Consider the following 24,275-nt stretch of genomic DNA (forward strand, 5'->3'; position numbering starts at 1 on the left):
GATCTGTTTATTTTTATTTTATTTTATTTTTTTTAAACTAAACCTTTATTGTTCAGATTATTACATTTGTTCCTCTTTTTCCCCCCCATAACTCCCCTCCACCCAGTTCCCATCCCACCCTCCACCCTCACTCCCCACCCACTGTCCTCATCCATAGGTGCACGATTTTTGTCCAGTCTCTTCCCGTATCCTCCTCACCCTTTTCCCTCCAAGAATAGTCAGTCCACTCCCTTTCTATGCCCCTGATTCTATTATAATCACCAGTTCATTCTGTTCATCAGATTATTCACCTGATTTTTAGATTTGCTTGTTGATAGATGTGTATTTGTTATTCATAATTTGTATATTTACCTTTTTCTTCTTCTTCCTCTTCTTAAAGGATACCTTTCAGCATTTCATATAATACTGGTTTGGTGGTGATGAACTCTTAGCTTTTTCTTATCTGTGAAGCTCGTTATCTGACCTTCAATTCTGAATGATAACTTTGCTGGATAAAGTATTCTTGGTTGTAGGTTCTTGGCATTCATCACTTTGAATATTTCTTGCCACTCCCTTCTGGCCTGCAAAGTTTCTGTTGAGAAATCAGCTGACAGTTGTATGGGTACTCCCTTGTAGGTAACTGACTTTCTTTCTCTTGCTGCTTTTAAGAGTCTCTCTTTGTCTTTTGCTCTTGGAATTTTAATTATGATGTGTCTTGGTGTGGTTCCCTTTGGATTCCTTTTGTTTGGGGTTCTCTGCGCTTCCTGGACTTGTAAGTCTATTTCATTCACCAGGTAGGGGAAGTTTTCTATCATTATTTCTTCAAATAGGTTTTCAATATCTTGCTCTCTCTCTTCTTCTGGCACCCCTATAATTCGGATGTTGGTACACTTGAAGCTGTCCCAAAGGCTCCTTACACTATCTTCATATTTTTGGATTCTTTTTTCTTTTTGTTTTTCCGGGTGGGTGATTTTTGCTTCTTTGTATTTCAAATCGTTGACTTGATTCTTGTGATCCTCTAGTCTGCTGTTGGAACTCTGCATAATATCCTTTATTTCAGTCAGTGTATGCTTAATTTCTAGTTGGTCCTTTTTCATAACCTCGAGGGTCTCACTAGATTTCTTGAGGATCTCACTACATTTATCGGCGGTCTCACCCGTCTTTTCAAGGGTCTTACTAAATTTATCGGCAGCTTCTAGACAGTTCTTGAAAAACCTTAAAAGTGTGGTTTTGAACTCTATATCCAGTCGTTTGCTTTCCTCCATTTCTGTCATTTGTGTCCTATTTCTTTGTCTCCGCATTTTTTGTGCTTCCTGTGTTGATGGAGTAGCTTTCTGTGCTAGGTGTCTTATAGGGCACAGTGGCTCAGCCTCCCCAATTACCTGAGGTGGACTCTCTTGGTGCACCCCCTTGTGGGCTGTGTGCACAGTCCTATTGTAGTTAAGCCTTGATTGTTGTAGGTATCACTGGGAGTAATTGACCAATTGGCTGTGAGAATCAGCTGTGTCTGCAGTGGGAGAACTTCTGTGCTGGAGACACCCCTCCGGGCAAGACTTGCTTCAGTGGGGCTTTGGTGCTCACTAAGTCACTCTGACCACTGGGTATACTGGCTCCTGGATCTTTCAGGAGGTGCTAATCTAGCCTTTGCCTGAGGCTATTCAGCCAGAGCTCAGCTGTGAAGGAATGCAATTTGCCCTGGGGCCTTGGGCCAACTGCAAGTTTGTTAGGTAATTTTTAGCTTGCAAAAGCCTCCATGCACAGCTTGGGTGGGGCGGGGTCCCATGGGATCAATAGGGCGGAGCAAACAGCTATGGCTGAGCCTCAGTCCTTCCCTAAGAGGCCCCGAGTCTCAGTGTAGGGTAATCACTGCAAGCACCTCTGAGAGAAAGCCGCCCTCGAGATGCGAACAATGCCAGACAGTAGTCTAGCCTCTCCCTGTATCAGTCAGGGTCCCCAGAGATTTGCCCGGAACTGGAGTTCAGAGCAGTAGGGAGTTTGAGACTCCCTCTCGATTGAAAAAGCCAACCATGTCCTCAGCCGCCAGCCCTTTCTGCGTCCGCCTCCGCACCTGTGCACTTAACTTCCGCACCGCAGCTCCTCTGAGTCTCAGTATGCTTTTCTCTTTCCTTCTAGTTGTAGTATTTCCACTCAGCCAGCCTTCCTGTGGTTCTAGATGATGCCCGTTCTGTCTTTTAGTTGTATTCTTGAAGTGGTTGTGTGAGGCAGCAATCTCCGGTGTTTACCTATGCCGCCAACTTGTTTTTTTTCCTGTAGGATCTGTTTAGTTTGATAACAATTTATATTATTCTGCAAGAAGGTTCATGTAAACCTGAGTCTTGCATTGTAAGTCACTTTCTCCAAATAAAATTCCCCCATGCAGCTATGCACAAAAGCACCAGAAAGTAGGCAGAGTCTGCAGGTTGGGATGATGCAGAGTTCTGGCTAGATGCCATCTGAGACAGTAGTCAGCCCTCTAGGGTGTGTGAGCAAAGAGGGAATAAATATAAAGGGGCAAAGTACCCAAACAGACTACCCAGTACTCCCATGAGTAGAAAATCATTCTACTAATCAATTCCAATATGTGAAGGAGAATAGAGAGATGGACAGGGAAATGGCAGAGATTGCTGAGGTCAGGCCATATTGTCACATCTTCAAGAGATTACGACTTAAGGGAAGAGTAGAGTTACACAGCTATGACCCTCCAACACACAGTGGCCTACATAACAGTGAATTTGCTATACGTAAGGTCATGAATGCTGATAAAGCACGTCAGTAACTTCTCTCCCTGTATGGGAGAAACGTGGGCACAGTATGTTAATAAATTATAACAATACAAGGCAGAAAGTAGGAAGCTCTAAAAGAAAATAATGAGGATTAATAGTCTTAGGGGAATATAGAAAAAAGGACCTTATGTTTCCAGGGTGGTAAGGGAAGACTTCACAGAGAAGGTGGGACTAGAGGTGGGCCTGAAGGTTGGATAGAATTTGGGTTGTCCAGGAGCTGGAAAGACATTCTAAAGTGAGCAAATTGTATGAGCTCTGGAGCAGAAATATGCAAAGAGCTGATTAATAGATAAAGCTAGCTGTATTATGCTGTTCTCATTATTTTAGGTTTATTTATCTGACATGTTTTATTATTAATTTATTTTAACAATAAATGACTCAATTCTATCTTGAATATTGCCAAGAAAGATACGTATTTAATGTACATTTAAATATAATGCTTTTAAGAGGCCATATTTTAAAATGCGTTTATCGTTATACCTTAGCTGGAAGTATACTGAAATCTATGGATAAGAAAGCTATAATATATGTTAGGTAAAGAATGAAATTAAAATTTTATAAAGTGCCTATTTTTAAACCTATAAAACACTAGAGTGGCTACAAAAGGAACACAATGATTTGTTAGAATGCTTCAAAGAAATAATTCACACAGTTGGAGAGAAACCTTGCATCCAAACAGCTATTTTCATATTATTCTTAAATTAAAAAATGCTCACGTTTTCATATTTCTTTAGAACATAGAACAGGTTTTAAACCATGCCTTATTACAACTTAAGAAATTGGAAAAAAAAGAAATTTGGCTGTGTATATAACTGTAGCAGTTTAATAAAACATAATATAAGCTTTTGTCTTTTTTAATAATGCCAGTTAAATGAAAATAATTTCTAGTCAAGTTTTCTGCCCCTAGCTTTTAAGAAACAAACAAAATTACAAAAATATTTAAAACATTTTAAGATGTTAGGGTAACAAAACAAAATATACAATGTATTTTTTAAATTAATCCTGAGATCTGATCATATTTATCTTTTACAATAATCCTAGTGCAAGGAAATAGAACATCAAAAATTCATTTGTTCAAGGTCATGATAATCACGGTAAATTGGTCATGTATTATAATCCTTCCTTCCTTTTTACTTCTCTCCCTCCCACTCCCTTCTTTCCTTCCTTCCTTTTTTCCTCCCTCCCTCCCTTCCTTCCTTCCTTCTTTCCTTCCTTCCTTCTTTTTCTTCCTTCCTTTTTTTCTTCCTTCCTTTTTTTCTTTCTTCTCCTACCATATGCTAGACATTGCAGCTTTATATTGACTCCTTTAGCCTGATTCTGAACCGCAGCCTTATTTCTACTCAGGCACTGATACTTTCAAACTTCTCGCCACCCTACTGCTTGTGTACTTCATCTTCAACTGAATTGAATCTGTATTAGGACTTCAGATGCTCACCAACCTATAGGACAGAGAGAGGCTAAATTTTGGATATAGTACTGTATTTAAGTTCACGCTATGTTTTCAGTCTTATCCTAATTTTCTAATAAATCAAGTTAACTTCAAAACAAATATGTTATAACAAGATACTACAACACGATAGGATGTAACTTCTACTTTTGGAAGGCCAATATAACTCTGTTCATATCCCCATCTTTGGTTCTCTGGCTTCTGTCTGGACAATTCTAGTTTCACCCACTTGACTGATATTTAATTTCTCAACTAAGCATAATTTGACACCTATGAAGAAGGAAAAATATTGAACTCTGCTCATACTTTTTAAAAATATGTACATTCTTTAAACACAAAGTCTCTAAATTCTAATAAATTATGTGAACAACAATACAAAAGCAAGGAAGACTGTACTACTGCTATAAGAGAGGAATTATGTCCATTTTAGGCAGATCATAAAAAGTTTTCTAGGGTGAGGAGAACACTTTTACTTACATACATTTTACAGTCAAGAAGTAGCCAACAGAAATGGGCGAAGGAAGGAATCGTAAACCTAGGGGGTTGAGGTGATTGTTTAAGATACAAATAGATCATTCATTGGATAAGTGCCTACACTTTTCCAAATGTGTGTGCTAACACATTTATATAAACCAAGGTCCTCCACACAAGTACATGCTATAAGTACTTGATTGAACAAATAGAAAATCAGTAAAAATATAGAAGATTTGAACATTATCGACCATACTTATCTAATTATAGGGTATTCTACACAACTACAGCAGAATATACATTGTTTTTCAACACACATGGAACATCACCAAGATAGGCTGTATGCTGGGCCCTAAAACAAGATCAATAAATTTTAAGTGATTTAAATCATACAGAGTGTTTCCTGTACAAAACTGAATTAAATTAGAAATCAATAAAGGAAAGATATCTGGAATAACTCCAAATATTTTGAAATTTAAAAAAAAAACACATTGTAAATAACTCAAAGGTGAAAGAAGAAATAACAAGGAAATTAGAAACAATCTGATCAGATAAAAGCACAGCATACTAAAATTGGTAGGCTAAAGTCTAACAAGGTTGAAGAATACAAGGTTAATGAACAATAACAATCTTATTTCCTCTATGCACTAAATTACACATTGTACCACAATTTATTTTAAAAAGCAACTATACATGATAGTTCCAAAAATGGAAATATTTAGGGATTAATTTTAAAAAATATAGTCTGTATGCTAAAAGTATACTAAAATAATAATAATAATAATAATAATAATAATAATAATAATAAAAAATAATGAAAAGCTCAGGCCCTAGCTGGTTTGGTTCAGTGGATAGAGCATCAGCCTACAGACTAAAGGATCCTGGGTTCAAGTCCTGTCAAGGGCAGATGCCCGGATTGCAGGCTTGATTCCCAGTAAAGGGTGTGTAAGAGGCAGCCTAACAATGATTATCTCTCATCACTGATGTTTCTATCTCTCTCTCCCTCTCCCTTCCTCCCTGAAATCAATAAAAATATATTTAAAGAAAGAAAAGAGAAATATCTCAGAAGACCTCAATAAATGAGAGCATATTTTTATGGTCTAGACTGAAGTGGTTGGCAAACTCATTAGTCAACAGAGCCAAATATCAACAGTACAACCATTGAAATTTCTTTTGAGAGCCAAATTTTTTAAACTTAAACTATATAGGTAGGTACATTGTTATTAACTTAATTAGGGTACTCCTAAGGCTTAGGAAGAGGCACACTCAAGGGGCCAAAGAGCTGCATGTGGCTCGCGGACCACAGTTTGCCGACCACGGGTCTAGAGGACTCGATATAGGAAAGATGTCAATTCTCCATAAATTGATATACAAATGTAATGCAATGTCTATTAAAAAATGATATAATTTTTTAAATATAAGTAATTCAATTGTGTAAAGTGCAGTCCTATTATTGCAATTATTGAAATAGCCAGGACAAGGTTTTACAGCTTAAATGCTAGTAATTGCAGGAATTTAATGCTGGATTCAAATTTGTGCTGAGTTCAGGGATGATTCTGGATTCTATAATGGGCCAAAGCTACTAGAACAGTGAGAAAGATTCTCCATTTGGGGCTTGTTCTGTGGGCCCAGTCCTCTATTGATTGGGCCAGGAGAAACTGAGGACATAGTAACCCTCTATTTATCCTCTCATTTCCCCAGAGTTTCCTAGTGTTGACTTGGTTATCTTCACCCTTTTCTCTATATCCTCTCAGGCCACCATACTAAGGAAAAACGCTTTATCCAACCCATTTTTCAAGAAGCAAATGCCAATTGCGTTATATCCACATTTGCATCATCACATGATGTGTTCTCGTATGTGTGTGTGTGTGTGTGTGTGTGTGTTTCATTTTAAATTATTGACTCTTTAGTTTTTAAAGCTCTGATATAATACATTTCTTTGAACATGCCCTTAATGGAAATACCTACTCCACATGACCCAACTAATTCTCATGTGTTTATAGCTGTTCACAGCCAAGAAGAATCATACTTGGATCACTATAGTCAAGTAATCTGTGACTTCTGTTAGAAATCATTTCTGATGGTAACCATCAAACTAATATCATGTTAATAGACGGATAAGGGATCTTAATGATATTGATTAATATTTAGCCAGACTTTTATAATTTTCAAATTTCTCTGACTTTAAAAAAAATTATACTGATTATTCATAAATGTAGAGTGTATATGTGATTGACCTTTAGTCATGTGTGGCTATATTGGTTCATAATCACAATCCCCAAGTCATAAGTACTCTTCCTATAAAACCTTTAGGAAGTGAAGTGTTATTAAACATTCATGTAGGCACTGTATTGTGTTAGCAAATTAAAAAAATCACCTTAGATTTTAGAAGAACCATTTATTTTATATAGTTTTTCTTTGATTCTAGTGGTTAATAAGTGACTTTGTGCCTTATTTCAAAAATGGTTCAATGTAGTGTGATCTTTATGTTTACTAGAAAAGTGTCAGGTCTAAACTGAATATCTCCCCATTTACATTCCTATATCTTCATCTCTTGCTTTGTCATAGGGGTAATTAGAAATATATAGGGTTCCACATTGAAGATTATATAAAAATAGTATACCTAGAAATTTGATTTATTTTTTATTAGAGTTGTTTTATTTTGGTAAAATACACAAGACACAGTTTGCCATCTTAATCATTTTAAATGCACCATTCAGTGGCATTAAGTACGTGTTGTTGTGCAACCATCACCATCATCCATTTCTAGAACTTTTCTATCACCCCAAATTCTGTGTCCCCATTCTCATCCCCCAGCTTCTAGCAATCCCCATTCTTTTTGTCTCTATGTATTTTAATAGTCTATGTACCTCATGTAAGTGGAATCATAAATAGATTTTTGAATCTTTTTCAAATATTTTAGTTTGAAAGAATTTTAGGTTTAGAAATGTGATTTATATTTACATTGTACTAGTATATAATTGTATCCTTGTATGGGTGATAAATTGTCTTTAGTCAAAATGTTATACTGTGGGCAAAGAGTATATTAGAAGCTCAAAGGTTAATCATATCTTGTATCTACCCATTAACAATTTGTCTGATAAGATACTCAAAAATATAATCTGTATGGAATTTAAAAACAGCTGTGGAATTTTGTCAGATGACTAAATTTCTTCATAATGAAATAGCAAAAGTCATACCTTCGAGGGTTGGCAACAGGTAGAGAGTTTTCTCAGCTTCTTTCTTCTCTAAATCATCTAGCTCCCGCCTTTCTTTGGCTTGACATATTCACCTAACTCCAGATATCCCCCATATCCTGGGCCTCCAGAGCCTGCTCATCTGTCTTATGCTACTCTGCCAACTTCCCCTGGCTCTCCAACTACTGGAGGGAACTAGGATATTCATGAGTCACATGCCCAACTGCATCCAATTTGTATGTTAGATGGACTTATAGGAGAGCAATAATAAATACAAAACTGGCTTTCCTGGAGCCTTCATCGATGGGTTTCAAAGTGTTATTTGGGGGCAATGCATTGATTGGTAATAATAAATAGAAAAATCAGTATAATCATTAAGGCAGTGACTCACCAGGGTAGTCAGTACTACTTCCAAAGTAATTTGATAATTCAGAAAGTGTTTTCTATTGTTTCAATGATTTATGGGTGCTACTGTAATGAAGTGGTCAGGGCTAGGCATGGCATGCATCTAGCTGAGTAGAAGCAGTCCTGGACCATGAAGATATTTTTTGTGCTACATGACTTCCAAATGCCCCAATGTATATTCATGAAGTTGAAAGAAAATCATGTTAGTAATTCTTTTTAAGTTTTATTATTAGCCAAAACTCAACTCCATAACACAAATAAACACAAAGCATTGCTAAGCTTTAGTTACATACTGTTCTTTAGGAATGTAAATACTTTGTAAATTTTTATCACAACTTTACCAATACTTGTTCACCATTGCAGAAAATTACCTCAGTGGCAATAAGACCACTTCAATTTGCATCTCCAATGCAACAGACCTTAACAATTTGCATTTATAGCATCACCACCTTGATGATTCTATCATATAGGTGTGAGCCTCTGGTTCCATTACTATGTCTACTAGTGTTGGACCTGAGCATTTATATTTTGAAAATGATGTTTTGTTATAAATTACTGAATTTATATTGCTCTTTATAGTATAGTTAGGTCAATATATTGATTTTTATGTTATTATTTTCTATTAAGTTCACTTTAATATAGTAGATAGAGCTTTATATGTTTCTTTTTCAGAGGGACCATTAGAGTTCATAGAATTAAGAATTACTGCGTGAAGTAGTTAAGCAGACTAGTACCAATGCAAAACTTGCATAAGTTTCTTAGCTGAGCATATGAAGTGCTAATTATATAATCCTGAAAAAAAAATTCGCCGGGAATTATTGACACGCTTGTATGTTTTGATTGACATTTCCATTGTGTATAAGTGATGCCATGTACAAATGATAAAGCAAAGTCCTGTAAAAGTTGGCCTTATAATGCAGATGTCTATTGGGCATATGAGTCATCCCTATCAACTTTCAGCCCTGCTGACCAGTCGGGTAATGAAAATGGATGGCACCTGAATGAGAAAACAATTATGTGACTGTCTGAAGGAAGGTGGCCATACCCAAAGGATAAACGAAATACTTCAAGCAAAACTAACAGCAGCATAATGAGCTAAGAAGTGACAGGCACGAGCACAAGCGGCTCATGTTGGCTTGAAGCAAGCAGAGTCAGAGCTGCTTCACTGCCTCATTTAAACAGAGGAGTATGCTCAGCATGAAGCGAAGAGACAGCTTACAGAGAATGACGCCCTGCAGGTAACAGCTGCTCCTAACGCAAAGGACAGAATACACAGACGGCATATTTATTTATTTTTGCAATTTGTGAGGGAGCATTGCCTGACAGGAATCAGTCCTTTCAACCCTACTCTTATGAACAGGAAGCCTCAAGGTCAATAGCCCAATCACACAGTGCAGGAGATATTGCCTTATTTATGTGACTCAGTGGAATAGCTGAAGTCATTTGAACAGGAATATTGAGACTGTGTCATCAGTATAAAAATAAGTAATGTGCTGATTCTGGTTTCTGAAGAAAAATGGACATTCAAAACTAAGCACCCTAAAGCATAATTTTAATGGCTCTTCCCTAGAGCCATATGCTGTATTCAATTTCTGTTCTGGAAATTGTATCCGTATTGAGTCCAGTTCCAGGACCAGGCCAGAAAGCAAAGGAAATCCAACTTTAACTGTTGCTTTTTAAGAAAGATATGCTTAATAGGAAAACAATGTTTTCTCACATGAAATCTAGGCTTTGCTTAAGAATAATATTGAAACCAAAGATAAAATATAGTAACCAAAAAAATACGTCTGTCTTTATTGAAACGCTGGTAGTTTTACATTCTTGACATGAATAATTGGGTATGTCTTATGTGCATCTTCCAAGGGATAAAATAGAGGTCATAAAATGTAAAGACATGATAGGAAATATTTATAACCTCATAAAATAAACTGGCATTTTAATATCTTAATCTGGTCACTTTTCCGTGCTTGTATATGGGTCCTCACTACGAATTCTGTCCCTGATTTGAACACATCACACATGAGAGATAAAAAGCACATGGTGGGTGGGGGATACAAATGCCATTCTCTTCATGATCCTTATCTTTAGGTTGGTAACAATCTATCAACATGAGCAAGGTAACAATATATCCTGATAATAATATGTAAGAAGATCCTGCAGAACTTTTCTAACAATATATTCAGATCCTAACAAATCAATTTGTGAAGCAGAAACAGCAGGTGGAAGTTAAGAAAAGTTAGTTCAATATGATGTTATAAAGAAAAGCATGTGTGTCTTTTTTCAAACTTGGTTTAATATATATATTTTTACAGGTGGTAGTTTTATTTAAAGCATTAATTAGTTCAGTGTTTGTGTGCTTTATGGAAAGGAGGGCTGAGTAGCCATCCTGACAGCAGTCAAATGCAGTGAGCCCTAATATATAATTCACTGTAATAATGGTGAGGAGCACACATTAGGTAACATATTTCAATGGACTGGTAAATGAATGCCCAGGAAAAGAGAGAATGTCAGTTTCAATATAAAAGGTAGAGGTCATTGAGTATATATAGTGGAGGCATGAAAGCAGATGCTTAAAATATTCATTAAAATTTGCAATATCAAATTATTCCTAAGTTAGTTAGTCCTTTCTGATAAACAGAATGATCAAAGTTTTATTCACTAGTTACAGATAAAAAATGAGATCCTTTTGGAAGTCAGCTCTTATAATCCAGCTATTATGTACATATTTCAAAGAGAGCAAACAATTTTCCTTAAGTTGTTTAGAAAACTAAGGTGCAAGTAGAAAATAATTACTCTTATTACTATTAAAGTGTTTGCTTCCATTCAGTGAATCTGAGACAGATATTCGTGGCTGCTTTGAAAAGCAACCTCTATTTTAAAGTTTGCTCTCCACTTTACAGTTACAACATAAAGGAGATAAAAAGGACACTTTGTTTAAAGACATCAATGGAGAAAAATTATTTTCAAAATCAAGAACAGATCCAAACAGAGACAATTGACTTAGTCATACAATTTAATGGTATTACAAGGTCCTTTGTGACCACAGATATCTATTTTGCTATCAGCTTACTATCTTATTTGTGTGTGTTTTTTCTGGTATGGAGTAATATCCCTACAATTAGAATGATTTTTCTCAGAAGAAGAATCAATAAATAGCTTTATTATGGTTTTTACATAGTATTTATGATTAAATTCAGATGTTAACTATTAAAAATATTCTCTGGTGGAACAGACCCAAGAGAAAAAGGCAGGTGGACACTAGATTAAAGGAAGTCGTCTTATGCATCCTTCTGATTTTATTAGCAGTAGGATGAGTTTATTAAATTAGCTAGATGCTCACCAAAGCTTGACCTGAGAATTATGAAGTAGAAAAGCTACTACATGTAAATATGTTTTAGAAACAACAGCCAAAGCCCTTAGGGAACTGATGAGTAGCATGGACTACTGTCAGGCCGGTCCACCTGGAAGAGAGCCCGGGAGGCCTCCAGGAAGCCTGGGGAGGGGGGTCAGGGAAAGCAGAGCCAGGGCTTGAGAGGACCGTGGAGGTGTTCATGCTGTAGTGTAGAAAAGAGTGACTGCACCCCTCCTAACTTCTTTCTCTCCCTGCCATAAATAATATCCATGGACTCACTCTAATTATGTGATGCATATACTAGTATAACCCCTGATTATGAATCCCTGCCTACAAATCAGGCATGGGAGAAATATTTTATTTCCTTGTTTTCTAGAAATCAAGATAATTTGAACTTGTGTCTCTTTCTCAGAAGTCTAGCTGAAAATTATAACTTAGGCATTATCAGTGCATCCATTCCCTAGAACTGTGCAGATGACCTAGGACCTCATTCACTACTGGAAATCAGGACACCCCTAGTCATGTTATCAACATACTTCTCAGTGCCCCAGCTTCATGGGGATGTCTGTCATTTTGGTGTCATACCTAGAGGGTTTTTGGACAAAGGGTGAGCCTTGGGCCTGGGAAGCAACCCCTCACATGAACCAGGTGGCCTTTCCCTCTGAGATCTGGCCCCCTTCTCCAGACACTGCAATGAGTGATACAGCATTCCTTCTCACAAAGCCTGACAAGCATCCATACCCTTTTTTCCCCCTTCAAGGAAATCCCTCTCACTCTTTTTCCTCATCTTTAAAAGCTTTCCAGCAGCTTTCCAGCCTTCAAAGATGACTTGCTTGAGGTTAGAGTTTAACAAAAGAGAAATACCTTTGCCTGTGTGTAGTTTCTGCTGTCTGTCCATCCAACATCCAGATGCAAGGATTTACAAAGCCTCTCTCCCTCTTCAACTAATGGATTGGCAGAAAACAGGAGGAAAATAATGTGGATTAATGTTTCAACAGATTTTGCTGTCATAGAGAAATAATCTCACACATTGACATCACCAGGTTCACTGTGATAAAGAAATTCATTCCAAAATACAAATTTAAAATAAATACCTAGCAGCTAAATTATGACAAGGAATCTGGAATGTATAGTCACTGTATTCAGTATAGAGATATTGAGTAAAGGCAGGTGTAAAGCCATTGTATCCCTAACTGAAATGATAGTGAAGTAATGAGGAAGCTCTTCCACCAATGCTATTACTAAACTGTCTGCCCTTTCTGTTTTTGTCTTTTTAAATGTTTTTATGTATTTTATATTCTTGCTTGGTGGGGATAAAGCCTTTGGGTCTGGAGAGAAGGAGGACAAATAGGAGAGTTGGACTGATTGAGAAAAACGACATGTATTTAAATTGTTTACCATTTCTAGTATTTTGATTTCCAGGGAGGGCATTCATAAAGAAATGTATCCTGACTTGGAAGTTCAAGCTGGGTTTAATTGTATTTCTTCTAGAGTTCCATGTAACCTCTGCCAATGATCTCCATCTTTCATTCTTGCCTTCGGTTGTTATAGAATTTATTAAAGAGTAAGAAGAAAAAGAAATAGGAAGACACTCCAGGGACAGACAGATGAGAGTGTACAGACAGTTCCATACAATTTTTCTTTAGATGTTAAAAATAACTCTATCAGAAGTATTGCTATAGATATAGATAGAAGATATAGACAGTGGGGGACTAAGACCATTCTGTGTCAAGTTATTCTGGAGAGCTGATGGCAGCAACCAAGGGATAATTAGGTTGCAAGGAGCATTGTATACTAGATGTGCTATGACAACACTGAAGGTCCCCTGGTAGGCTTCAAATGTTTCCCAACATTTCCCTGCCAATGGTTTTGTTCTCATTCAAATATTTTAAAATGCTCATTGTTACTCACATTCCAAAGTAATACACTGGAAAAATGGGACCACCAGGTGATACCATTTAGAAGGATGACATAAGATTTATCAATTTAATACTCTTAATAAAGTCTTGTTCCTATGAATAAGCTTGTGAATTAAGACAAGAAGTTTAAGCTAATGAGATTCCACTTTTAGATGAGGAAAAATAAACTGGTAGTTTCTATAGTTTCTTCAGGGGGAATTAGTTCTTGGAACATTTGTGTTAGCCATATAATTATTTCTTTTTTAAAGTTAATTAAAATCCACATATGGCTCAGTTAAGTTTATTTTAAAACAATATATTCATTATTTTAAAATGAAATCCAAAGGGAAGGAGATTGGATTGAGGGTTAAGTATTGGGAAGTAATGGTGCCCTCATAGAGTATATAACTCTAAGCAGGACAGAAGGGTGTGAGAGGGCACAAGGACAAAAACAATCAAGCTAATTTCACCCAGTGATTGGTGCTCTGAAGGAAACAAATGGGGTGATGTGGCAGATGGGTGTTATGGGTCCATTCAGTTTTTAACCTCTTTATGGTCAGAAGACACCAATCTTCTTTTTTTCTTTTTTTTTTTTTAGTGTTTTATTGATTTTAGAGAGAGGAAGGGAGAGGGAGAGAGAGGGAGAGAAAAACATTCATGTGAGAGAGAACCATCAGTTAGTTGCTTCCCATATGCACCCCAACCAGGGACTGAACCCACAACTTGGGCATGTGTCCTGACCAGGAATCAAACAGGAGACCAGGAGACCTTTTTGCGTGCAAGACAATGCTCAACCAACTGAGCCGCACTAGTCAGGACAAGAAACCCCAGCTTTAAATAAAATTCTGAGCTGAGGGAAACCCATATTGAAATCTCCCCCGCCCCACCCCCCAACATTCCAGACCCTGGACATCTCAGGATATTCCCCCTCATTTCAGCCCTGCTTCCTCTCCTTTCTGCTCTGCTCTCTGGACTCCCTACTCTCCTAGAGTCCAGCTATGGTGGCTTGAGATCTTGCCCCTTGTCATCAACCTTTTTTCCCAATCCTGGCTTCTGACTGAACTCTTTTTCAAAGTCTTGACATGGAAAGGAAAAGAAGTATAAGATTCAAATGTATCAATGTGGCTACTTTGGACCATATTATATTAAAATATCTTGTAAAAAGAAAATTGAATGGAAGATTTCAGAAGTGTTTTTTGGATTTAAAGTACTAAATGTTACATCTATTGATCAACTTCCCATTAACAATGAAGTTGCTTACAATGATCTTTAAAGCTACTTTATTTCCTATTTTGTTTAAAGCTTTGTTTGCAAGAAAAAAATTTCAAAACAACTCTGTTGATTTGTTTATATGTAAAAAACAAGACATTAAAAAGGTGGTTGATAGGTTTGAATTATAGAATTTTTAGAATCCCAAGTTCTTTAGAAACTCACCTAACTACTGGACCAAAAAAAAAAAAAAAAGCAGCAGCGTGTGATTGAAGCATGTGAGCATTCACTTTCTTATTCGGTCTGAGGTTCAGGCACATGAAGGATTGCCTTTCATGGTTCCACATCATAAGACACAGGTTCTAAAGCATAAGTAACCATTTCGTTTAGTCTATTAACTTCAGACACCTAGACCATGAGTCAATGTGACAATCTCACTTCTAGCCCTTTCTGTCCTTCAGGAAAAAGAATACTTTGAATTTGTTTGGTAGGTTCAAGCCTATGCTCAGAATGCAAAGGAAGAGTCAGGGAATCACTAAGGAAATAGTTTGGTATTGCGTTCTTAAAAACCGAGGCACTGACATTTATTCTCACCATATCAAATGTGCTGGATTATAAAATATATAAACATCAAAACAACACAAAATAAATAAAATAAAGGATGCGAAGGAAACACTTGTTATACATGCAAGGCGTGATCAAGTGATGAATGGGATTTTTAAAGAAATCTTTAATAAATTTGAAATATAAATAAATTCTGGATGAACTGAAGATATTGGGATTAGGCAGTGGAATACTCATAAACTACTCTCAGAAAAACAAAACCCTGGTGTGTGGCACTTGTCAGTTTCCATGGTTTAAGTCTCCCATCATGACAAGTTTCAAATTCCCTGGTGAAGTCACTAAATGTGGAACTAGGGAGAGATTTGTATTATTATCTTATGAGCAGTACAAATTGACTACAACGTATGTACCACTATGCCAGACCTGATAACATTTATTTTACCTAAATTTAAAAGTGCTTCTAATTCATAAAAGTTGATCTGTCTGGCCTATGTGAGTATAGGCTAAAAGAAATTAATTTTTTGATAATGCTTCACCTCAAGCACTGAACTATTTCAATAGGAACTATTTCTTAAATCAACTTTCTATGAAATATATGTAGTATTGTTCTGCCTGTGGAGCGTAATTTCATCAATGGCTGGTGATCCAAGGTCCTCAGTTGGCATTATATTATGCAGTGCAATGAGGAAGATAGTATAGATAGTGGATGAAAGTTCATGGTCTTAAGCCAACTATCTGGGGGGGTGGGGGGGGGCGGGGAATGGTACCTCCATCACTAACTACCTGTGTAATACTGAGCTAGTTACCAGGATTCTGTATATCAAGCTTTTCTTATCTTTAAACTGTAAAACTTATCAGTGCAGTTGGGTCTTGTAATTTAAGGTAGTCAACTATATTCTATAAAGTCACAGCAAACACTGAATTGGTGAATATGAAATCCTCGTTTCTAAGAGAAACACAGGGTTAGTTTCCTGCAGGATGGTTCATCAAGCAATCAATATATAAGCTTGTTTTGTGTGTGTTTCTGTTTAAAGGCACCTTGTTTACTATGTATTGTTGTTACCTTAACCTTGAACTCATAGTCAACAGTGCTATATAGCTCATGCATGAACAAAGCTTATTTAACCCACGTATTCTCTCCATAAGTCATATCATGGCCTTCTTGGTCTTAGGAACACTGGATAACACTACACTTGAAGGCCATTTGAACAGCAAATTACTATGAAAAGCACAAAAATGTGAAAACAGTGGCACTAAAGCTGCACAAAGGACCCCTTGTATATATAGTATGAGACTTGAAATAAGAAGGCAGAGCTTTGCCTAGTTTGACCTCAGCAGGGAATGTGCATGTCATGTGACTAATTTTTTGCCATTCTGTGCATGCCCACATCTGGGAATGTCTGCAAAAGCATTGATTTGGGGTTATAAATGACGTTTAGCAAGTGGGCAATTCACAAATAGGGAATCTGCAAGTAACGAGGGGCAACTGCACTTCAGGGTGTTAATATATGTAAATTAGAACAGTAAGCACTCAATAGATGCTTACTGTTAAATGTAGGAACTGTGTAGTAAAAAGAGTTATTTCCTTTTGCCTTTACTAATTTCCCTCAGGTTGCCATTCCAATATTTGGTCTTTTTATTTTATTTTTTCCATTTCCCAGTTTACTGCCATTTGCTTCTAAGCATCCACTGTTATCAACTTGCACAGCAGGGCAGCCTCTTAACCACTCCCTGCACCCACACCCTTAGCAAAAACAATTCAGTTGACTGTCCAACAAGTCTGAGTGAGGACCTAGTACTGTGAGTGCTCAGTTCTATTACAGTTATTTTATTTATTCACCTTTTGCTTTTATTCCCAACCTCCTGGCTGCATTTCAGGTATTTGAGTTCACCAGGAACATGCCCTTTACATTTGTGAAGTGTTATTACCATTTTGAAGTAATGCTCAGACTGTATGTTTATGGTTTAGGATTTTGGACAAGAACTTTCCTTGTCCAGGAACTGTGACCTTTTCATGATCTTTCCTCCATGAGGTACTCAGAACACATCACAGATTATTATTTCATGATATTATTTCAGAGAACTTGAAGGTAGAGTTTGTGGCAGACTCCCTGGTAGATTTTATTTAAATATCACTTCCGTTACTAGCTGTTCAACTGAATTCCATAGTAACAGAAAAGAAATTATTGCCCCGTGAAGGTTTTTATATTATTTGTGGTAATAGAGGGCAAACAAAAGGCTCTCATTATTAACATGTTGACTTCTGAAGTCAAAATTTGGATGTCACCTGAAGAGTTTGCCTTGCTGAGATAAGCAATCTAGTGGGTTTTAGAACTAGTATATATATATATCAACTTTAATAAACAACCAGAGACGGGAGGGATCCCTCACTGAACGTGAATGTTATGAATTGCAATATGAGGGTTTAAATAGGTTTCACTTATGTTTATTTTAGATAGTATTTCATAAAGATAAACCCCATGAAGTATTTTATCATTGTATGTTGGCTCTATTATATGAATACTATTTAAAATCCAGGTCTTACTAAGGGTTAATAAGATAATGAATTCCAGTTCGTTTTTTCAAAATAAGGATAGATATTTTGGGCCCTTCTCTTCATATTTACTTAAACATATATTGCTGCTGCCTTTTGTAAATGTTCCATAATTTCATTAACCACATTTTATGGATCTCTAAATTCATACAAACCTTAAATTTAAAGGTACGGTTTCATATTCAATATTATAGTATTGACAAACACACCAAAAAATAAAATTAAACCTCTAAAATTGAATGCCTCACAAAGGAGAAATGGTAAAGTCTTATGAGTTAACATATGTATGGGAAATGCATTTTAAATGAAAATGTAACTGCTCTAGAAGAATAGATAGCTTTGTTTTACAGCGAGTGGGAAGTTCAGAAAAATATCCATCATTCGGTTACTAGAATAATAAATTAAATCAAGGGGGCAGGGAAAGAAAATAGAGGAGACAAAGGGAAATAAAAAAAAGGCAGGAGGTAAGTGAAGAATGAGCTATTGCTTGTGAACTAACTTCTGCCTACAAAAATGATAGGAAACCAGCAGACAGGGCAACAGAGAGAAAATTGCATCAAGCTTCAGTGTTTATGTTTTTGATGGAAATGTACAAATCACTTCCATTTCTTACGGTGCTGTCATGCTCCATCACTTTAGTCCATTTTCACCTTGCAAAGGAATTCTGAGTAGGACTTCGTTCTCTGGCAGCTAATTAATCTCTCACAAGCCTGCTCTTGCAACTCGCCTGCCTGGAATGCCCCCACCTTTAGCCAGTGACTCTGGAGCCGATTTCTTTCCCCCTTGAGCAGTTCTTTCTTCCCTTAAGCTATAAGAAAACCCATCCTTTCCTTTTCATTTGGGAAGCTATGTGAACTTTAATGTATAATTGAGAAATTGCTTCATCTACCTCACCACCTTAAATGAATCATCACTCCAAAATAATTGAATTAGGTTTTAATGATAACAGACAAACCTCGAATATAAATTGTGAATGTGCACCATTTTTTTTCCCTTCTCAGTAGTGCATACAATACATGAGGACAGACATTACTTAGATTGTGTATTTCCTGTGTATTTGTATTTCTTAGGTCTTTATTGTGATGACATAAGTATACTCATAATACTGTTGCATTTTTTTAAAAAAATATTACCAAATTTTGCAAATAGAATACTTAGTTTAATGGCTAATTCTTTATGTAAAAAAATTAAAGTAAATGCATAATTCTTTATATGTTGAAATGCTCCAATTAAAAATAATAAAAATCCTATTTAGTTTTATTCTATTTAATAAATATGGCCTTTTAATAAGTTGCTACTAATCAACCACTTCCAAAGTGTATTGCTTGATTTTGTCACAGATGGAACTTTTATTTCAGTAATTGCTCATAGGAGGTTAGAAATATGAACCATACTTTAATATTTTTCTGATGCTGTTCACATATATCTTTCTTTTTATTGCAATATCTGTATTGCTTTATATTATCTTGCTTGTTTTTGTTAAATTTTTATGAAATTTTGTCTATCTTTGTGTTTTCTTTCTTTTTATTTCCTTTTAATTAAACATAAAACACCTCCCAGCAGCTATATATTTCATGCCTTGAGAAAGCAGAAGACATATATGTCAATGGAATAGCTATTCCAAATATTACAGATTCTCTTTCTCTCTGTGAACATGTATGAAACTTGATCCATGTGTGTATGAAAAACATACTTGACAAAAATAGGATTACTATAAATATTCAGTTATTCACAAATATGTATGTATGAGTCACATTTTCAGCCTCTTCACATGTGTAGTGTTACTAACTACTGGGGTCCATTTGCCTGAATGTGTCAAAGCCAAATAAGATGGGAACAGGAGTTTTCAGCAAAGAAAGTAGAAGTTTATTAGTTGAGGAAATGGCACCACACCCAGAGTCAAAAGTGAGCTAATGTTCAAAGATCTGGCTCCCCAATGGCTTTTAAGGGATGGGTTTATATAGGGGAACGATCATTATTCATGGTGACTAAGGGGGTTAGGGTCATAGTTGTGGTCTCTACTGATTGGTCAACACTAGGGTAGGGAGTAGTGTTGATCAGTGCACCTGGTCCTCATGTCAGCCATGGTGTTACTTCATCTGATTTCACAAAGATGTGGTCAGTGGGGTCATTTTGGAGCTGAAATAGAACTGAGGCCTAAATGTCATCTCTAGTTTTATTAGAACTCTGTCTCTATGGTCAAGGCTTTGTCATTGTCCCAAGAGCTTAATAACTAAGGGAGTGATGTGCAGGGACAAAGAGGCAGGTGAATCAGGGTGCTAGATGAGGCCAGTTTGAATCAAAAGGAAGGAAAGGATAAAAGGTCGTATTAAAGAAATGAAATTTCTGAGCAGTTACAGTATTAATTATTTAAAAATTATATGCTAAATATTGTTAATTGCAAATTATAGGGAGTCTGTGTTAGGTGGTCTTTCCATGCAAGGTAGTGAATTCTGTTTTAGCAATCAGTTAAATTTTAGGCAAGTTATTTTTGCCCTACAACTTGTTTTTTTTTATTCTTTGGTCAGAAAAGTTTGAGTTTTGAACTTAATTCATGAATTTGACTCTTGCTTCTAGGGCGGAATCTTTCTGCAGTCCCAACTGCAAGTGTGAGGTACTCAGTAAGTTCTCTCCACTCTGCTTGGCATTGAAGTCCAATGTCTTCCAGCAGTGCCTGGTCTCTGGCAGTTCTCACCTACAGAGAGGAAATCTCTTCTAGGCTCCTGGAAACTTCTGTGGAAATGCCCTCTAGACCTTGGCTGATGATTCATAATAAATCCTCACACAAACTACTGCCATTCCCAGTGCAGCCTCTTTTGCTCAAGTTCCCTACCCTGCAAATTCAGGCATCCAGCAACCAGACTGTTCTCACTGCCCTTGGGCTCAGTGAGACTTTAGTTCTAACGGGGTTCCTTCCACCACTGCAGCTGATAGGGGGCAGCGCTTCCAAGCAGAAAACACAGAGGCCATGGCACTCATGTTGTTTTTCCCTTCGTTAAGAGATTTCCAAACTGCACTGTGTTTGGTTCAATGCCAGCAACAGTTGCCTGATACATTTGTGTAATTTTATAGTTGTTTATGGTGAGAGAAGTACAGTACGGGTTACTCTACTGGGATTAGAAATGTAAATGCTAACGAGACGTTCCTATTGTTAGATCATGGAGATAAAGAAGATTCCATAGGTGAGGCAGACAGAGGGGGGTAGGGGATCAGGAGCATTTACGACGACAATACAGGCTGTCATGAAGGTATCCCAACAGCTACATCTATACTTTAAATACAAGATTGGAAGAGAGATGCACTTCAGGGAACGAGTCAGTAACATACTTGGTGATATGTCTTTGTGGAAGACAATAAATACGGTTAGAAATTAGTGATAACCTAAGTTCATTTCCCTTCTTTTGCCATTCATCTTTAGAAGATAGCTGTCTTCTAAAGGAACCAGAGCTTATGAAGAATTTCAAAAATTGAAGAATAAATGAATATAAACCCAATTCTATGGAAGGACATACAGTGCATCAGAAATTAGCTAATTAAAGTTATCAATAATTCAGACAAGAAGTATTATACGTGGGATGTATTCCTCGAAGTGGGGTTACTGGGTCAAATGGGAGTTCCATTTTTAGTTTTTTGAGGAAACTCCGTACTATTTTCCACAGTGGCTGCACCAGTCTCATTCCCACCAGCAGTGCACGAGGGTTCGTTTTTCTCCACATCCTTGTCAGCACTTGCCGTTTGTCAAATTGTTGATGATAGCCATTCTGACAGGTGTGAGATGGTATCTCATTGTCGTCTTGTTTTCCACCTCTCAAATTATTAGTGACTTTGAGTATGTTTTCATGTGTCTCTGGGTCTTCTGTATGTCCACTTTTGAAAAGTCTATTTAAGTCCTTAAGGTGGGGGGGGGGGCATAAAAGATCAACCAAAGGCTTTGTATGCATGCATATAAGCATAACCAATGGACACAGACACTATTGGGGTGAGGTCATGTGCTGAGGAGTGGGGGTTGCCTGGCAGAGCCCAATGAGGGGGGGGAAGGCGACATATGTAATACTACATGTAATACTTTAAACAATAAAGAATTTTTAAAAAAAGTATTATACTGATCAGAGCTTAACTAATGGGTCATCATATTAAACATGTACTTATATTGACTCATTTGTTCACAGTATTATTAGTTACTTTATATCCACTCTTTGTCAATTTTAAAAATGGGTTTATAAATAAAGTTAATTAAAAGCAATCAAACATTACAAATGAAGAGTGATAGTGCTGTGTATATACCCCGTTTCAGTAAGAACAGCCCTTTCATAAAATGGGGGTGTGGGGGGGAGGCAAAACTGCAGTTGTCTTTTCTTTTCAGTTATTTCTAACAGTTTAGATCAGTGGTCCTCAAACTGTAGCCTGAATCAGAATTACATAGAGAGCTTCTTAAAACCGGTTCCTGGGCCTCAATCCCAGAGGATGAGTCTGGAGAATTTGCATTTTGATATCTTCCCAAGAAATACTGATGCTGTCGGCCTGTGTAAAACCCTTTGAAAACCATTGGTTTAGATTCTCATCCCTGAAGGCAAATTATAATCACCAAGAGGGGACATTAATTCACACTAATACTCAGGCTCCATCTCAGACCAATTGAAATGTGGGCCTTGAGGCTAAGTATGGGCTAAAAGTATCTCAGGCGATTCTAATGCACAGTTAAAGTTGAGAGGGAAAGAAACAAAAAGACTTAAAGCAGTTTATCTGGTCTTGTTAGTGGACTGTTTTCTTTTCTCAGCATATTCGTTTATGATATGGGAACAATTTCTATGTAGTCATTCATGATAAGGAATAAATTAGGTAGTATAAAGATGGATTTAGCAAGTGACTTTTTAAATTTAGTCAGTTTCATGCTACTAATGTATAAAGTGCTTAGAATATAAGATAGTTTTAGAATTAAAACAAATTTTGTTATTGCCCTAACTGGTTTAGCTCAGTGGATAGAGCATTGGCCTACAGACTAAAAGGTCCCAGGTTCGATTCTGGTCAAGAGCATGTGCCTTGGTTGTGGGCACATCCCCAGTGGGAGGTGTGCAGAAGGCAGCTGATCGATGTTTCTCTCTCATTAATGTTTCTAACTATCTCTCTTTCCCTTCCTCTCTGTAAAAAATCAATAAAATATTTTTTAAAAAATATTGTTCTTGTACATTTTGCCATTTAAACTACTTTATACCTTAGATATTTAAACTGTTTTATCAACATTGTTCTATACAATGAGACAGCATAAGGAACACGTAGGTGCTAACTCCAATTTTAACTTTTAATTTCTCTCTCTACAGTGAAAGATGCCGATGCACTTTGTATGGACATATAGACTCTGTCAACAGCATTGAGTTCTTTCCTTGCTCCAACACACTTCTCACAGCTTCTGCAGATAAGTCCCTGTCTATATGGGATGCAAGGACGGTAAGAAAATTGTCAAGTTTTTCCCAGTTTTAATAAACCCAGTGACTCTGAGTCACTCTTCAGGGTAATGAATACAACTTACAAAGTCATTGTGCTAGGGCAGGTTGTAAGTTTCTATTTAAAAGATCCTGTTGATGTACTCTTATCTATCCTGCCTCTGAAATTTAAGGGCTATAAAAATAATTTCATTACTTCATTAAACATTATTTCAATTATTTATTGAAATAGAAATGCTGCTGGTGCCGCCCATATGAAAGGAAAACATAGAGTGCCTCTCCTTAAGTGTAATTAAATAGGGAAAGGAGAAAAAGATTATGAGGTATGTGTTAAAATAAAAGAATATACAAGGTACAGCAGAAAAGCTAGCAGGAGGACCCTCATCTGCTTGGAAGAGTGTGGATGGCTTCTGAGAGTAGGCTGTGCTTTCCTGAGCTGTGATTTGGCGGGTCAGTAGAATATAGCAGGTAATTTTGAGAAAGGTAGATTGCAGGAAAGAGCAGCACATGTACAAAGCCATGGAGGGTGATGCTACAATAGTATATTGTGGGAGTAATAATATGTTTGAATCGAACTTAAGGAAGAAGAAAGAAATGTCAGGCACGGGTATACAGATGGGCAAACACAGGGTCATGAGTAGCTGATTGAAGTGTTACACTGCTGTGCAGGGTAACAGAATCAGATTTGCCTTTTAGAAAGATTGATAGTAGGATGAGGGAATCAGTGTCATTGTGGAGGCTAGTACAACAGGCTAGAGGCAGATGAGCATTGAACTAGGAGATTGTGGAAAAAAAATTGAGTGGATTAAATAAATATAAAGGGTTTAACTTCAGAATTTGAAGTGACTGTAGCTGGAGATTATAGGAGGAGGGGGGATTTAGGGCAGGGCGAATAATTATCCCAGGTTTTCTAGGACTGAGGGGTTTTCTGGGCCATGGGATTTTCAGTGCTAAAACTGGACAGTCTGGATTACT

At 36.8% G+C, this 24,275-nt stretch overlaps 1 protein-coding gene across 1 annotated transcript in view; it reads left to right on the top strand.

The window, feature by feature from the left end:
- The window catches only part of SPAG16 (sperm associated antigen 16), a 658,615-nt gene that overhangs the window by 358,396 nt on the left and 275,944 nt on the right, over positions 1-24,275 (top strand). Inside the window, exon 13 of the mRNA XM_036318536.1 lies at positions 23,178-23,304. Coding sequence (XP_036174429.1) covers positions 23,178-23,304 — 127 coding nt within the window. The remainder of the gene's footprint in view (positions 1-23,177; positions 23,305-24,275) is intronic.

The sequence above is a fragment of the Myotis myotis genome, unplaced genomic scaffold (assembly GCF_014108235.1).
Source record: "Myotis myotis isolate mMyoMyo1 unplaced genomic scaffold, mMyoMyo1.p scaffold_m19_p_8, whole genome shotgun sequence".
NCBI classification, from domain to species: Eukaryota; Metazoa; Chordata; class Mammalia; order Chiroptera; family Vespertilionidae; genus Myotis; species Myotis myotis.